The sequence below is a fragment of the Montipora capricornis genome, chromosome 12 (genome assembly GCF_036669925.1).
Source record: "Montipora capricornis isolate CH-2021 chromosome 12, ASM3666992v2, whole genome shotgun sequence".
In the NCBI taxonomy this organism is placed as follows: domain Eukaryota; kingdom Metazoa; phylum Cnidaria; class Anthozoa; order Scleractinia; family Acroporidae; genus Montipora; species Montipora capricornis.
Genome location: NC_090894.1, coordinates 11,008,257 through 11,020,756, shown reverse-complemented (window position 1 = coordinate 11,020,756; position 12,500 = coordinate 11,008,257). Strand labels below are relative to the sequence as shown.

At 39.3% G+C, this 12,500-nt stretch overlaps 1 protein-coding gene across 12 annotated transcripts in view; it reads left to right on the top strand.

The window, feature by feature from the left end:
• LOC138026371 (uncharacterized) overlaps window positions 1–12,500 on the top strand; it is an 18,022-nt gene that overhangs the window by 4,094 nt on the left and 1,428 nt on the right. The window contains exons 2-9 of one of the 12 annotated variants that reach the window (XM_068873700.1): window positions 1,561–2,157; window positions 3,440–3,585; window positions 4,089–4,321; window positions 4,948–5,028; window positions 5,335–5,436; window positions 7,493–7,605; window positions 8,057–8,311; window positions 10,362–10,586. In XM_068873700.1, the coding sequence (XP_068729801.1) occupies window positions 1,561–1,722 (162 nt within the window). In that variant the 3' untranslated portion in view covers window positions 1,723–2,157; window positions 3,440–3,585; window positions 4,089–4,321; ... (3 more) ...; window positions 8,057–8,311; window positions 10,362–10,586. Of the gene's footprint in view, window positions 1–1,560; window positions 2,158–3,439; window positions 3,586–4,088; window positions 4,322–4,947; window positions 5,029–5,334; window positions 7,606–8,056; window positions 8,312–10,361; window positions 10,591–12,500 lie in introns of all 12 variants that reach the window. The other 11 variants (XM_068873701.1, XM_068873697.1, XM_068873695.1 and 8 more) reach the window with 11 other exon arrangements.

Genomic DNA, 12,500 nt, shown 5'->3' with positions numbered 1-12,500 from the left:
GAATTTGCGGGAAAACGGGGTACTTACGTCAAGAATTTTTATTGGTTAATCGGAGATCCAATCAAACAATCGGTTATTTGGCTATAATAGCTAAAGGAAGTCATTTTGTTTAGTTCTATTAAAACGTGTTTGGAACTCAGAGATGAAGAAGTGCATTAAGAAACAATGAAACGAGTTTGGAAAAATCGATTTTTTTTAAAACTTGAGGATGCAATTTGAGTCTAGAATGGAGAAACCTCTGTAAAAGGTTCAGAGTCGTTTTTATCCGGGAGATTTAATGACCCGTACGGGAAACCGGGAGATTCGTTCCGTATCCGGAAGACTCCCGGATAATCCGGGAGAGTTGGCTCGTATGAATTATTACTAGTAGAATCTCTTACAACTTTGAAATATACTGGGCGCAGCCGTCTTAAATAACTCAGTTGTGTCGTTAATAACACTTATTAGTAACATTAATTGTCACAATTATTCAAGATGGTGGCGCCCGGGTAATTTGAAGCAAAAAAATAGCGATTATGAAATTCATTTATTTCCAATGCAAACGCTTTTTTGCGGGGAAAAAAATGATGGTAAACAAAAGTACCCGTGATTTAAAGTAATTTCTTGGTAAGTGGAGGACCTTTATAGAACAAGACGCTTCGAAATAACGTTTGATAACTTGGTAATATTACAGGAAATTTGTTTAGAAGAAAACTTCTTTTGGTGCAATTGTTCAGGTGATTATATTCTCGCATTCTAACTTTTCAACACTGGGCGATGTGATCATAGTGTGGGTGCTAATTGAAAAGGGTACCTCACCAGGAAAAGATTAACACCTTTTAACGATAATACAGATTCATAAGGGTGTAGTTCTAAGGGACACTTACTATAATAGGAGGAAGGATTTAAAGACAGTCCAATTCACTTGTAAAAACCCACAAGTTAAACTAAGTGCAACGATGATTCGACTACAGTCGCTCAACTGGGTCATCCAGCCATTGGAGGAAACATAAAAGAGCGATAGTCCATACTGGGCGAACCACCACAAATAAACAAAATGCTACAAATCTACTAATGAAACTTGAGGTAAATAAAATCAAACAGCTAAATAAAGGCAAACTTCTGAGTAGTTACATGAGTTCGCCATTAACCTTGGAATTTCCTGATTTTTCGTTTAAATGAAATAAGGTTGCTGCTGGAACGAACATTGAAAGGTAAACTATTCCGCCAAAGTTCCACCATTTGTATTGAAATATTGGAAGTCTTTTCAAATTTTTTCCTTAGTTCAAACAGTGATAACCTTTTAAGAATGTGATGATCACTAATAATTAGTAATTTCCAAGTTCAGATAACCATTTAAACCTTGTATAAAAAGTAACATCAGCCATAAAGCGTCGTTGTTGAAGAGATCTCAAATTAGCGAGCTTTATAATCACTGTCAGATTTGAGGATCATTCTTGAGGCCCTCCTCTGTATACGTTCTTATATTGAAGACTACGACAAAGAAAATAAAGAAAAACAAGAAATTAAACACTGCTTATGCGAATTAGCTCTCACGAAACCGTCGTTAACTACTTGCAGGGTTCGTGGTCGGGCAAAACTCCTGCAAGTGAACCCACTAAAAAGAGACGATCTCTGCAAGCGCATTTGGACAAACGACTGGTCATGGGATCACGCTTAATACGGAAGGAAGAATTAAGACCAACAAGACAAAAAGATGAAGTACGAGGAAAACACGAATAGCGAAATAACGATACCCCAGCTCGTAGCTGTCAGAGAAGTTAGTCTCAATGCAACATCGAGTAAAAGGCGCAGAGCGGCCAAAGAAGCAAACAACAAGTACAAGAGGTCGTGGACGCAGATGGGGAAGGGGGACCAACTGGCGAGGACATTTCCTACAGAACGTAAATACTGTTGAGGAGATAAAAGAGAAGTGTGTAAAATCCACGCGTTAATCATAGAAAAGGAGACTATTTTCTTGTCGAAGATCTCCCGAGATATGAAAGCTTTCTTTGCCGCAAACTAAGCCGAGTAGTTACAGTTAAAGGCGAAACACCCCTCGGAGTGAAATGAACAGCGAGAACTGTCCACATCCGACAACAACAACTAAGGAAACCTATCCATTTTGAGAGGAGTAGTTCTATTAATTTCGCGCAAGACAAAGAATAATAAAAAAAGGTAGCGGTGACAAACATTAAAGTATAAACAAGCGCATTGTTTGAAATTATTTATATGACATTTCCTATGCTTCGACAAACATCCTCAGAAGTGACCGTTTACTACGAATTTAAACTTTTTAACATGTAACCTATTAAGTAACTACTTATTAACAATAATTGATTAATGAATTAACAATTAGTTAACAGTCACTTCTGAGGATGTATGTCAAAGGATACGAACGCCAAGTAAGTAATTTCAAACAATGCCCTTGCATGTTTTTGTCACGCCGTTTGATGCATAGTTCTGGTTTCGATAAAGACGGCAATCAATAATGCCGTGCAAGCACAGTCACAATTCCCCTCCCCCTCTACCTGCAACCTCGTTCCCAGGGCTTCTCCCTCATTTGGGGGCGGGGCTTTTTTTACCGCCCCGCCCACATTTTTTTCATCAAGATTTTTTGAAACAAACAACATATTTGCTATTAGAGGCAAAAACCCCTTCCTATTTCATTGCGTGCGTGAAGAGAAAAAACTCAGTTGTGTCAAATATGTGCAATATTACACCAAATTAAAATTTCAGGATCAAACCGTTTCCATGAAGAACCTTTTCCTTGAATAATGAAGCACAAAATAGACGACAAGCTTTCTTTCAAATAATTCTTGACTGTCACATTTCCAATTATGTTTTTACTGAAGACTGTGCAGAGTTGATCACAGATCCACTTAAGGTGTTCGATTTGTTCTGTCTTTGTTGAACCCATAGTTACCAGAGAATTTTCCATTTGGTTTCAGTGTTCTACATAACAGCACACTTGGTAAAATTAGAAATGCAGCTCACTTTGATTTCGGCTCGACGGGCGACAGATTGTTGTCGAAGTCCATTACTCGTCGCTTGTAAGATTCCACCGCCTGTCTTGTTCAGTATCCAATTGACTTGCCATTATTGAACTTCATAAGGGTATATTTTGTTCAAAGATCCACTAAAACCCATTCGCGTTACATGACTTTCGACACCATTGCCGGTTAAGTTTATCATTCTACTGTGTCCACCAGAGAAATCTATGCATTTCAACTACCCTCTCGATCCTAAGAAAATACGAGCAGAAGGCTCTATGCACAAAGATACCACTTAGCAGGGGAGTGACAGGCAAGACTTTTACCGACACGGAAAAAAAAAGAATACCGAACAAATGCCACCCACTTTCCGACTGGGATTGCCCTACGGCAATCCAGTAAAAATACAAAATGTACATAAATAATTAAAATAAAAACTTAAAGATGAAATATATCATTTATTGCAGTTAAAAGGTGTTCCGATATCGATGTGTGTACAGTGCAGGGACGAGTTGACTGTGGTTGGAGGAAGTGCTGTCGGAGAGAGAATTTAGCACCAATTAGTTAACATGAGTTACTTCTGAGGATGTGTGTCGAAGCATACAAACGCCAAGTAAGTATTTTCAAACAATGCGCTTGTTTGTTTGTCACGCTGTTTGAGTCTCAATTTGGATGCATAGTTCTGGTTTCGATAAAGACGGCAATCAATAATGCCGTGCAAGCATATATAGTCACGATTCCCCTCCCCCTCTATCTGCAACCTCGTTCCCAGGGCTTCTCCCTCATGTGGGGGAGGGGCGTTTTTTTATTGCCCCGCCCCCACATGAGGGAGAAGCCCTGGGAACGAGGTTGCAGATAGAGGGGGAGGGGAGGCGTGACTATGCTTGCACGGCTCTCCTGGGACTGGGGCTGCGTGGGAGATTGAATTATCATTCAACCCCAGCCCCAGTCCCTCGGAGAGCCTGTTCGCAGGCTTATTGATATTGCTGTCTTTATTGAAGCCAGAACTATGCATCCAAATTGAGACGCAAACGGCGTGACAAACAAACTTGTGCATTAATTAGCATAAATATTATACTTATTTTAATTATTATTATATCAATTATTTTTATTTAGAAACAGTATCAGGTGTTCCGATGTGCGTACAGTGACTGCAGGGACGAGTTGACTGTGGTTGGAGGAAGTGCTGCTTAACCCTGCTAAACCAGTGAAGCTACATCATGGGAACTCACAGTTAATATGAGCAACTCTTTGTCAGCTTTTTAACTTGTGCGGACAAGCAGAAGTGAATTACTTGGTTCATCTCTTTTTGCTGTCAACATGTTCATGGCAGGATCATTGACTCAATGGTAAGAATTTTCAAATGGGTTATACGTCAAGTTTAGCTTTTAACTTACTATTGTTCTGTTAATTAAAGGAGAAAAGTTTAAACTTCAGAAGAATTCACTTTTTTTCGTTTGTTTGGAGCTGACCATGTTTAATTTTGGAGTCTGCTTTTTGAAAACCTCAAGGTTAACTTAACCTTGTTATTGGGATTTTGATGTTGCCCCTGTCTCTTCCAACCCTAAACAAAATACATGTAGAAAAATTATTAAGGAAAAGCATGTTAGTAACTACTTAGAGTAACTTCTAATTACTGGAAATGTAATTGGCATAAAGGAGTTGTTTTCCCTATCCAGTTTTGGTATTTCTACTGTGTACTTAAGATTATTTTATCGTCAATCTTGAAAGAGGATTGAATTTTTTGGGTGGATAATTTGTGAAAGAGTGTAAGGAAAATATTGTCCTTGGCGTAGTATAATTCATTTTTCACTGCTTGTTGAAGTGCTTTGTCATGCGTGCCAGTAATAATCCATTTTCCGCTACGTTAAGGAAGTGACATCCCTAAAGTTGTGTTCTGTTGGGTCTCTAATCCACACGATTACTTTCACTGGTGTCTTGTTCCAAACTTCTTGTCTCCTGTTCCTTTTTGAAGCCTGCAGTGACCAGTGAAGCTACATCGTGGGAATTAACTCACAGTTAATTAACCTTGAGTTTCGGTTTTGACCTCAAGAAGGTAACTCATGTATTTGCCTTATAAAAAGAACAAGTTGAAACTTTGATGTATTCATGTCCTTATTGTTTTGGAGCTGACCAATGTTTGGAAGTTTTAGAGAACACTTCCTGCATGGGTATGTTAAGGTTAACTTAACCTCATTATTGGAATTTTGATACCGCCTTGTCTCTTCCCACTCTGAAATAAGAACATGTAGAAAAATCATAAGGAAGAGGGAAAAGCCTTTTTTCCCCATCTGGATATAGTATTTTCGACTCAGTGTAGAGGAGATATCGTTAATGTCACCTATTATCATTGCTTAACCAGTGACGCAAGATCATAGGACTTCAAAATTTACATGAGCAACTCTCTACGAGCTTTTTGACTTGTGCGGACGAGCAGAACTGGCAGCATCAAGGCAGCAGTGAAGTACTTGGTTCATCTCTTGTTGCAGTAAACACGTTCATGGCAGGATTGACTCGAAATTAATTTAAGCCATGGGAAAAACTGTTTTAATGAGTGTTTGCATCAGGAAAACGAATTATTAGAATCACTTACAACTTTACTGGGCGCAGCCGTCTTAAATAATTCAGTTATGTCGTTAATATAACACTAAATGTGATTCCTTAGTAATAGAAGATGTTGTAAGATTTTCCTTAAACTTTTCTCGATTGTTCCCTATATTATGGTGACTCGAAATTGTTTAATTAAATAAATAGGTCACCGAGCTCGTTCACAAGATATAACTTCCTCAAGTTACTCATTTAATCATTGCGACTTCATCTATCAAGGACAAGTTTGTTCTATCGGTTCAGGCTACGTTTTGCAGAACGGGAAGCACAGCTTTGACGTAATTCTTTAAATAACAAAACAGGTGAATTGTATTGCTCAAAAGGAATAATTTAACGTTTGTTCTATGGCGGGTGTCTGGAAAACCCGAAGAGCGAATAGTCGCGAAGAGCGAATAGTTGCGAAGAGCGAATAGTTGCGAATAGCGAATAGCGAAGAGCGAGATAGTACGAACAGTGCGAATAGCGAAGAGCGAATAGTAGGAACAGTGCGAATAGTGGCGAACAGTGTGAATAGTGGCGAATAGTGACGAATAGTCTTCAACAGTCACTGCCTCATGCTGAACAATCTCGTAATCAAAGCAAATAATATGCTCGCCTGTTGTCGAAAGAGAGTTTCGTGCATGCTTTTACAAACACTCTAAAGAAGAACAAACGTCAAAATGCAAAAATATAAATCACTTTCATTAATACATCAAGCTCATGATCATCTCCTCGCACAGTGGCGCCCGAACATAAATTTTAGATACTCACATTTCACCATCCTCATCTGTGCTGTCTGATCCGGCGAGACACGTTCTGTAAAATGGAATAAAATCAAAATGTGAGGCAAGTGGTTTGTGATTAAAGAGACAAACGAGCTACTCTGATAACCGTTGCGTTAATTAATTATCCAAATAAGTAACAGGCTTTCAGTGCATTTATTACCTTTTCTTCTCAGGGCTCAAGCTGTCCTTCGCCGACACATCTCTGCTTTTTTAGCGGGAAAATCCCATCCAACGTTGCTGCGCGGTTGACCAGGAAGTACTGGGTACCAAATTTTCGTCATTTCGTCACAATCCCCCCCCCCCCTCCACCCATATTTGCCACTATTTGTTACTATTCGCAATATTCGTACTATTCGTGTCTATTCGCTGTTCGGTATTCGCGACTATTCGCTATTCAGGTTTTCCAGACACCCGTTCTATGGCACAGGCACACGTCTTGAAAAGGCACTGACTACAAATATTCTTTGGGTGCGTGATCTCGAGGAGACAATTTTGTGTCCATGAGTGATGGCTTTCCTGTAACTTTTTTGACATAAATTTTTTAAAATTTTTACAGCATTATGGTGATGAGTAAGAGAATAAAATTAAGCCAAAAAAAAGATAGGTCACCAACCTCGTTTAGGAACGCAAACCAAGCTTGACCCCTCGACAACACGTCTCCCCGATAGCAAGGTTTCACTTTCACTGTTGGACTGAAATGTTCTTTAGCATCATCAAAGCTATCACTCGACTTTTTGTTTTGCGAGAGTCTAAAAGGTTTCTTGTTTTGCTCTTTACTGCTGTGCTCTGAAAACGGCCATTCTTCTTCTTTCTAGCGAGGTTTCCGGCAGGAAAGGTCGCCATTTTGAAATGTTATTGGCCACGTTCGAATATCAATATTCACACATGGCTACGAGTCTATGGTTAAATTCAAACATCGTTTAGTTTAGAAATATCCGTTTAGACTTGTGACACAAAGAAAACAGAACTGAGCCGTAAAATTTGACCATAAAGCCTCTTTGCCATGCCTTAATACGAACGTGGCCTACGCTGTGTTTATATTGCGCAGAACAGGATGCGCAGTGCAATACTAGGGAATCACCTTAATAACATTAGTCTAATAGAATTAATATTAACATTTAGTAACATTAATTGTCACAATTATCCAAGATGGTGGCTCCCGGTCAATTTGAAGTCAAAAACAAGCGGACAAGCAGGAGTTAAGTACTTGGTTCATCTCTTTTTGCTGTCAACATGTTTATGGCAGGATCATTGACTCAATGGTAAGAATTTTCAAATGGGTTATATGTCAAGTTTTGGCTTTTAACTTGCGTGTTGTCCTGTAAAGGCCGTGCAAATGCTCGCAAAATTGTTGGCCAACAAGACGCAACATTGTTGGGCCCGACATGTTGCGAGCGTTTGCACACCATGTTGTGTGTTGTGGCTTGTTGTTGCGACTTGTTGGAAGTTGTTGGATGAAGTTTGAAACTGGTCAAACTTCAGAGCCTAAGAAGAACCAGTTTAAACTTCAGGGGAATTAATTTTTTTGCGATTGGAGATGACAATGTTTAATTTTGGAGTCCGCTTTTTTAAATCCTCAAGGTTAAGTTAACCTTGAATTTGGGGTTTTAATGTTGCCCCTGTCTCTTCCAACCCTAAACTAAATACATGTAGAAAAATTATTATAAGGAAAAGCATATGTTAGTAACGAAAGAAATATATAATATTTTGCAGTGAAAAGGTGTTCTGATGTGCATAATTATAGTGTAGCTGGGATGAGTTGACTGTGGTTGGAGGAAGTGCTGTCGGCAGAGAGAATGTGCTTTTTGAAGCCTGCTAAACCAGTGAAGCTACACCATGGGCAAACCACAATTAAAATGAACAACTCTTTGCCAGCTTTTTAACTTGTGTTAGACAAGCAGAACATGAAGTACTTGGTTAATCTCTTTTTGCTGTCAACATGTTTATGGCAGGATCATTGACTCAACGGTAAGAATGTTCAAATGGATTACACGTCTAGTTTCACTTTTAACTTACGTATTTGTCTTGTAAAAAGAATAGCTCCAAACTTCTCAAGAATTCATTTTCTTTCTCGCTTGGAGCTGACCATGTTTTAATGTGTGCTTCACTCCGGAGAACATCGTGTTGTGTTCTTAGACAAGACACTTTAATTACTCTCACGGTGCGTAGCTTTCTCCACCCAAGTGGGTACCGGCAAATTTATTGTTGGAGGGTAGCCCTGCGATGGACTGGCATCCCATCCAGGGGAAAGTAGAAATACTCCAAGTCGCTTCATGCCATGGAAACTGGGATAAGCTCCGGCCTAATGGCCGCACTGCCTTCTGGCTCGTATGCAGAGACTTTACTTTTTGTAGCATTCTACTATAAGAGTGGGACTTATAAGGAGAGTGCTTTCTGATAGTTATCATCATCTGACACCTAAAGACACGATTGTAGTTTGTATCAATAAAGTATATTAGCGACTTCTGTATATTCTTCCATACAAAAGCCCATGCGACAAAAGCCCAAGCCCAAGCTATAACCTTTATTTGGACGACCCTACTTTAAAAAGAGCATTGGCCATCCTTTAACGTGCCATTTTTAGAAAGACAACTAATTGCATAAAGAAATTAACTGATTAGAGTGTAATGTGAAGTGCTAAGTTTCTACCCCATATGAACCATGTGAGCATTAGCCCTACTAATGGAAATGGACCCACACAAGGGTTAGATCACCACTGCTCTACCGACTGAGCTACAAGGTCAGACGGAAGCAGGCCGTGGAAACTGAAGATGTTAAAGTCACGGCAATGAACATGTACAAGGAAGGATTACATTTTTGCAAACGTTGCTTCACGGCCAACGTTTGCAAGAATGTAATTCTTCCTTGTACTTGTACATGTTCATTGCCGTGACTTTAACATCTTCAGTTCCCACGGCCTGCTCCCGTCTGACCTTGTAGCTCAGTCGGTAGAGCAGCGGTGATCTAACGTGAAGTTTGTATCTTCATGCAATTCCCACCTTGGTCAGAGTTTTTCTGTCCTTGTGTGGGCCCATTTCCATTAGTAGGCCAACGCTCATATGGGGTAGAAACTTAGCACTTCACATTACAGTTAATTTCTTTATGCAATTAGTTGTCTTTCTAAAAATGGTACGTTTAAGGATGGTGAGGCAGTGTGGCCCAGTGGTTAGGGTGCTTGCCTTGAGATCCGGAGTTCCTGGGTTCAATTAAGACCCGCTCTGACCACTCTTTGAATGTGTTCCTGGTAGTCCCTGGTTCCACTTCCCAGCCGCACTTGTAAATAGCCAACTGCATGGTTTGCCTCCGGCCAGTTGGGATTTTTAACAGTCGTTGTTGTTGTGTTCTGTTGTTTCGTTGATTGTTTCATTGGCCCTGAAAAGCCCCTATGGGGAGCGGTCAATTAAGTATGTATGTATGAATGCTCTTTTCAAAGTAAGGTCATCCAAATAAAGGTTATAACTTTATTTTGGTTATTTGACCCTGTTTGTTAGAGCTGTCGCATGGGGTTTCGTAGAGAAACGAAGAGAATATATAAAGTCGCTAATAAATACTTTATTGATACAAGCTACAATCGTGTTAGGTGTCAAACGAAGGTAACTATCAGAAAGCACTCTCCTTATAAGTCCCACTGCTAAAAATTTAAGCTGACAGTGGGAAAAACTGTTTTTAATGAGTGTTTGCATCAAGTAAAAAGAATGTGTTCAATAATATACTCTTGGAATCATAGGCAGAAACCTGTCAGAGCTCAGGTTCAGTGGTGAGAGCACTCGCCTCTCACCAATGTGTTCCCAGACTCTGCGTCATATGTGGGTTGAGTTTGTTGGTTCTCTACTCTTCTCCGAGATGTTTTTTTCCGGTTACTCCAGTTTTACACTCTTCTCAAAAACCAACATTTGATTTTATTTGCATCAATTTGTTGATTTCAGTGTACTGTGTCCCCAATTAGTGCTCCAGCGTTAGAATGACTAGACACTTGAATAAAGTTCCTTTCTTTCTATTTTTTTTTTTTTTACTCCAGTAACATGTTGAAGATGCGGTCAAGAGAAAACCTTGAGCCTATGCTCTGGAGAAGATGACAGGAAGTAAAGGAGATGGATGTTTCGGCTATCACTGAGTATTTTAAACTCTTGTATGACTGGATGAAGAAACAAAGACATTAAGAAAGGAGATCGGTGATGCTCCACTGGGGTGAAACGAGTACCCTACAATGACTTCTACATGACTACAGACTGAACAAGTTAAGGCAGGTCCAACATCTGGGATTCCTTTCCTCATTCCAGTCATGTTTTACTTTAACGTGATGGTCTTAGCATTTCCATTTGCAGCGTTGGTTTGGATGAGTAGCACAATCATGATGTACATTTGGGAAACCAGTATCTTGAACGAACACTTCAGGCCATACCTCCGCTCGTAAAAAGTGCTAGCCACTCACATTTCGCAGATATGCTTCTTACATATTAAGTAACATTTACTGTGTAGATTAGCGAAATCGGTCGCTTAAGTTTAGAATAACCGGATTCGGTTGTTCACTTTGGGGACAAAAAATGGCGCGTCACGCGTAACACGCAAACTAGTAAGACAAGCACAACAAGGTTCTTCAGACGGCTTGTACTTTATTCCTCACGACGAAATCAACAACATATTTCACATACACAATGTTGCAACCAGTAAATAAAAAAATTGTGGTTAATTTCTCACCAATGACTGAGAAAAGAGGGCGAAAAGCACAACAGTCTTGAGCGTCACGCTCCTAAAATCTTGAGTGCTGTTTTGCAATTTGTGTCTGTAACCCACGGATGTTTTGTGGTTAGGCAGAATAAAATATGGTTCGAGAATGCTCATTTGTGGTAGTTGCTTTGGAGAAAGTTTTACTGAAAATTTCTCAGCACACGAGAAACTAGAGCATTTTTTCTCAGTCTGAAACACTTTGTCTGCCATTGCAATTTGCCTTAGGGCCAAAGCACAGCTTCGCAAAATGTCCTCTGTATCTTGCTTGTCCGAGCTCACATTACAAAACCCAAAGAAAAACAGAATGCTCATCTCATGTACAAATTACACGCCAAAGCTCAGAAAGAAACAATTCAAATTGTGAAAGAACGAGACCTCTTTGTGAGTCTGAAACACTTCTTGACGTTCAGAGGTTGACAAAGCGAATTTAGAGCGTGAAAGAACCAAAAGTTTCCCCTTGCAGATCCGCCATTGCGTTTCGAAACGTTCCCTCAGAGCAAGCTTTGCTACCAGGCCTTGACTTGTTTTAATCCAGTTAAACTGGTTTTTTCCGGACTTCAGCCCATTTTGCCCTGTTTTTTGCAATCCATGTGGAAAATTTCGCGGGAATTTCTCAATTGCGAATCAAGCGAAGCATATAATCAACTCTGAAATTAACATTTCTGTAATGTCAACGTTTAAAATGAGAATATTTCGGGTTATTTAACAAAATTTTTTAGGGTAATCTAGGCAAAATGAGGAAATTACCATGCCTGCAAGGGGTCATGGGTAAATTTAAAATTGCTTAATTTTGATCCATCAGTACAAAAAAAATTCATTTTACATTAAGATATCAGCTTAAGAGGCTATTTGATTTTGTCAGGTTCCTTTTCATCCAATTTTATGACAGTATGAAACATATTGTAAAATTTCACTATGTTACACAAATGTACATCATGATTGTGCTACTCATCTTGGTAAAAATGTTTTCAAAAGCAGTAATAGACTCAAGGGCAATGCTTAATGTGCATCCCTTGTTTGGTTTCTGTTGGGTAGGCTACACCCCTGCATTGTGGTCCTGCGTATCGGCATCCTTCTTTAAATTTACAAATATTTGTGAATAACTTTTATTCTGTCTTGGATAAAAAAAAAAGCTCTGGTGATATCTGGTGGTTTTAATCTCTTAAACTATGATAATCATGCCCCTACAGGAGAATTTGTAAATACCTTAAGTTCCTTAATTATGGTGTATCAGTTCGGGGAAATACTTACAGTTCTACTCTTAGATCCTTAACAATTCTACAAAAGAGAGCCATATGTATTAATTACTACCTTGTCAAAACCAGATGAACACTCTGAGCCTCTACTCAAAGCTGTGGAAATTTTAAAAGAAAGGACATTGTTTTCTTTTACGACTAGTTTTTATGTATCAGTATCATAACAACCCTCT